Below are 5000 nucleotides of genomic sequence, written 5' to 3'. Positions count from 1 at the left end.
TTTGTTTACACTGCAGACGCTGTCACAAATGACTCCTAAAAGGTATTGTTTCTTTCTCATTTTATCGAAATAACCCCCAAGTTGTCTGAAAAATATCATATATTGAGTTGATAGTTTGGTAGTTGGTATTAGAGGAGAGTAGAGGAGACTTCTGAAGTGAGGGGAGAGTAGAGTTCAGAGGGAAGCTGGTGCGAAACTCCACGGGAAGCAACCTTCATTTCGGATTATGAGGTTGAACTTGGAAATGAAACAAACCTTGTATTAGGATTAAGGGCTTTAAAAGTTTGTAATGGTCAGTTATTTATCCGAACAGTTGAATTAAGTTTTTTTCCTCTTTATTATTCTTTGGAAATGTTGATACAAACTTGTATAGTACATTATACTTCATGTTTCATTTCTCATGTTAATGCATTATCAGACAACTCTTAATATCATTTGGAATGTGTAATGCATAACTCTGTCTATTATAATTCTCCATGTATGGTGGAGTAGTTACATATATAATAATGTATGTTTTCATAGTTGTTTTCCTATGCTGAGGCAAATGTGCATTTTTCTATTGCATAGAAAGAAAGTGCAGCCTTGATACATGAACCAAAATCCTGATTCCCATTCGAAATTGTCTGTAACTTTATGCTCAGCATGCTGGTAATTCTTTATTTAGTGTGATTTTCAGTTACTGAAACAGTTACATTTACAAGTTGCCAACTGAGTAACATGAATCCTCCATGCCGACAACAGACTAACTTGTATTCTTCCATGTCTGTTGGGGTGCGTACCAGCAGAGGTCAGGAAACCTTCATGTATACTTTGACACAATTAGAGCTTCCAGACCTCTGTGATGATTTAATGTTTAATAAGTAACCAATCTGAGTACAATCTTGCAACAAGATATGTGCAGGAGGTCTGCCAGAGCATTGAAGGCTTGGGGTGCAACAATCCCTTGACAGTCTCTAATGACAGACTTCATTTATGATTTTAGCACTTTTTTGCAGATCATAGCAGGTTTTAAGTTGATTTTGATATAACACCTAGTATTATTATATTATAAAAGTAGTTTTAAAAGAAACGGCTAATTCATAAGATTACTTTTTTTTTTATTGAACTATAAGATTGATCTGTAGTTTCCCATTGTTATTTCTGTCTGTAGTATTGCTATTGGGGTACCATTTTTCACACTTTTTTTAATATTTGCAGTAGTAAGCAGATTTTTTGCTACTAATATGTACAGTGTTCAAGTTTGGTTTGCATGTTGTAATAGTATGATGATGTGGGAAGACGAGAATCAGGTAAGGGAACGTGGCAATGAATAAGCCAACAGTTCATAGGTAAAGACAATATAGGAAATGGTAAACTGGCATTATTTTAGTCTTTGCTTCTCAAACCACATGTAGTGCAATAACTGATGTGTGTATATGTTCAAGTTAGAGAATTAAATGTGATGTTTTAAGAAATAACCAAATAGTTCACTGTTTTATAAAGTATTTGGATGGTAGTTAACCAGCTAGGTCATTACTTTTTGAAGTATGAGCATAGTCTCAAAGGCCAAGTTAACCATATAGGGGAATATCATGGGTCCCATGATTTTCTCAGATTGATTCCTCCCAGAGCATTTAATACTAGACCCACTACTTGATCTGTCCTGTGTAAGAATGGTAATCTACAGATGGAAGTCATCTGACAAGGAGGAAAAGATTTTTCCCATTTTGGGTTTATTATTCTTGCTTGTAATAGAAAATGGATCAGCCCTCCATGCATCCATATGGATAATTTAGAGTTTGTTTCATTGTCAACTGGATTGTGTGTGTATGTGTGTGTATGTGTGTGTGTGTGTGTGTGTGTGTGTGTGTGTGTGTGTGTGTGTGTGTGTGTGTGTGTGTGTGTGTGTGTGTGTATGTGTGTGCGTGTGTGTGTGCGTGCGTGCGTGTGTGTGTGTGTGTGTGTGTGTGTGTGTGTGTGTGTGTGTGTGTGTGTGTGTGTGTGTGTGTGTGTGTGTGTGTATGTATGTTTGAACATGTAAATACTCAGAGTATATCTGGCAAACTTTACAATGTGTTCCAAAGATCTAGCAGATGTTTTATTGGGAAACATTTTAGAAAGGCTGTTACATCAGACATGTAATTTGAAATAAACAGAAACAGGAAATAAAAATAGAATAGCCTATAGCAGGTAATGATGAAAGGAAAAAGACTGCCACATAGTGAAAGAAGATTTTAATTATTCTATTCCAGGTGATACCAAGAATGCAAGGAATGCCCCAATAGTCACAGCTGGAAATTCGCAAAAGCTATAATGCTTCTAAACCCAGATATGCTTCCCCAACAAGATGGTGCCATGTCCATAGAGCCGCAGTATGATGGGGTCATCATGCTCAGTCCCGAGGCTGTGCTTTTCAGTGATGCAAAGCCCAGACCTGATGGACGGAAGGTATACCACGTATTTGAGCGAACCCCTGGGGACGGGCCAAGGGATGAGGCAGCACAGAATGATGACTTCAGGTCCAGAAGAGAGCAGCTTTTTTCTCAGGCACATGAGAATACCATACACAACATACAGCAGGTAACTAGAAAGCATGTTATGTATGCATTCAGATGAAATAGATTCACAAAAAGTAGGCTCAAAGCTTCTTTTTAGCCATATTACCCCAAAAATTTGTTTAAGCTCCAGCCAAGAGCATTGAGGGCAGGGTAATTTTATGTTTCCAGTGCTTCAGAATTTTCACTTGAGTAGCTGACTGCATGCATTAAGATTTCTTGTTTTGTATGGCACTAAGGACTCCTGTAATGATTTAGTGAGTATTTATTATTTTCATTTTTATTTTCCTTTTTTTCTGTATGTATTTGTTATTATTTATGTATTTATATATTATTATTGATTTATTTCTGTTTGTTAAAATTTTCCATTTTTCCATGTTTCTCATCTATAGTCTGCTTTGCGATTTAGCTTTCCTTATCTTACTCTTACCTCATTCCCATGATATCTCAGTGAAAATTTTTCCCTCTAATCATGTCTTATTATTCCAAAGGTACTGGCTGAAAGTGGACTAGTCAACCAGGACTGGTGTGAAGGCAGCCTAGGTGACACAGTTGAGAGTGCACCAGTAGCACCAACTAACAACCATTCTACAGAAGTTCACAATATCACCCAAACTACGCAAAGTAATGCCAACACACAGACCTGTCTTGATCATCAGCTACAGCCTCCACCGCGTAAGGTAAGTGTATTTAATGTGAATGTTGCAGGTTGTTCTTGCACCAGGAGTACCAGCAACAGGGAATCAGAGAAGGATGAGGATGAAGAAAAGGATTTTTAAGGGAAGAAAGAAGAGCCAGGGCTTACCTGTTCTACAAGGGTAAAGATTTGGTCAGAAGATTTTATTGGATTGAGAAAGGGAGGGAAGGGGCCCAGGGGTTTCTGCAGTTTTGTATGTTCGCTGTTTGAGCATATGCAGCATCCCATCTCCTTGCCATAATGTCCATGCGAAAATCTATAGAAACATGCAAATATGTTTCGTGCAGGTTCGCTGTGAGGTATTTATCCTTGGAAATATTTTTGGATAACCAGATTTTAAAAAGCTGAGATACTTGTGAAAATAATGTCAAGATAGATCACCTGAATTACCAGACATTTTCCGCTGTCAGTACAAATTTTTGGACCATGAAGAACACTTTATTTGTCTGAAGTGTCTGAAGTCCGCTGCCTTTAAGGGCAAACATTATATAGTTCTTCCATTATCTTATAAACAGCCAAACAGTGTATATAGTATTATGCTTTAAAGGGGATATATATAATCAGAATACTTTTTAGGTAAAATCTAACTTGTTTTCTTTTCCAGTGATTAACTAAACTCTTTTTCACTCTACAGCTCCACCAATTTGAAATGGTGTTCCCCATTGAGCCATACAGCTGTGTACAGAAACGGCGGCTCCTAAGGCGTTTACGCCGCAAAGGAGTTGGACAAGTTGAATTAGAACCTGAAAACCACCGCATTAATGTCACCACAAGGAGATCGGCCAATGTAATCTTGTCTGTCCTGCGAGGAGTCGACCCCAATGCCAGGCTATTGGGGACATTCCGTGAAACTTTAATAGAGGATAACATAGATGCAGATTCTGTCGAGGTTGTGGATGGATTATAGGATAAGGATAGGTGCTAGACCCTATGGTTGATTATGTCTTAGGGTCAGTAGTCAGAATTTGTTAGCCAAGAATGACCAGGGAGTAGTTAGCTGCCAGGAGTTTGTAAGTAAAGATTTATATACTGTGAGTGAGCGTGGACACAAGCAGAATGCTGTAGTCAACTTGCATGTCACTAAGCTACAAAGTTGGTTTCATACCTCATAGAACTGCAGAAACATAACATAACCTACTCTGGGCTGCTCTCATGAGATCGGCCTATATTTGTGCACATTTGCAAAGGCATTTGAACTTTTATTATATGAGCTATTGTAAAGGATGGATGATATAATGTTCAAAATGTCAAACAGTGCATCCCTCAAAATTGTTCATAACGAGGTGATTGGCTGGTTTGAAAGTCAACCATTTAAAGACTGGCTAAGCTTGAGTTCAGAATGAGAGTGGGACCAGTTTGTTCCTCTCAGCCTAACATCATGTCTTTCCCCAGATGGAAGAGATTAATAAGCAAGTCCAGGGGATGTGTAAATGAATTGTTTTTCAGTAATCTGTAATCACAGACCATTCCTTTTTTTTTTCTTCTTCATTTGTTGATGATGATGAATTGACATAGTTGTACATTTCAGTTAATGAAGGAGGTTGTAATCACCATATGCCATGCCCTTGTCAATATCGAGATGCCCAGAATAGATACTGTACACAAGAGACATTGTTATTATTTTGGGGGGTGGGGGTCTAAGGGTATTGAAATATGAATTTTTTTTCTACTGGTCCACATTTTACATGTAATCTTCATGACACTTAAAAGGGAAAATTTTCAAAGACCAAAGTCATTGGCAAGAAGCACATATGAAAATCATACTGTGC

The 5000-nt window shown here is 37.8% G+C and overlaps 1 protein-coding gene across 1 annotated transcript in view; it reads left to right on the top strand.

Annotated features, from left to right (window-relative positions):
- The window catches only part of LOC113824582 (uncharacterized), a 7131-nt gene that overhangs the window by 107 nt on the left and 2024 nt on the right, over positions 1-5000 (top strand). The window contains exons 1-4 of the mRNA XM_027377332.2: positions 1-42; positions 2232-2559; positions 3026-3214; positions 3866-5000. The exon at positions 1-42 is cut by the window's left edge and continues 107 nt beyond it; the exon at positions 3866-5000 is cut by the window's right edge and continues 2024 nt beyond it. Of these exons, the coding sequence (XP_027233133.1) occupies positions 2293-2559; positions 3026-3214; positions 3866-4138 (729 nt within the window). The 5' untranslated portion in view covers positions 1-42; positions 2232-2292 and the 3' untranslated portion in view covers positions 4139-5000. The remainder of the gene's footprint in view (positions 43-2231; positions 2560-3025; positions 3215-3865) is intronic.

This window comes from Penaeus vannamei, chromosome 9 (assembly GCF_042767895.1).
Source record: "Penaeus vannamei isolate JL-2024 chromosome 9, ASM4276789v1, whole genome shotgun sequence".
Taxonomy (NCBI): Eukaryota; Metazoa; Arthropoda; class Malacostraca; order Decapoda; family Penaeidae; genus Penaeus; species Penaeus vannamei.
The sequence above is the reverse complement of the archived record's forward strand: the minus strand, read 5'-3'. Positions and strand labels throughout refer to the sequence as shown.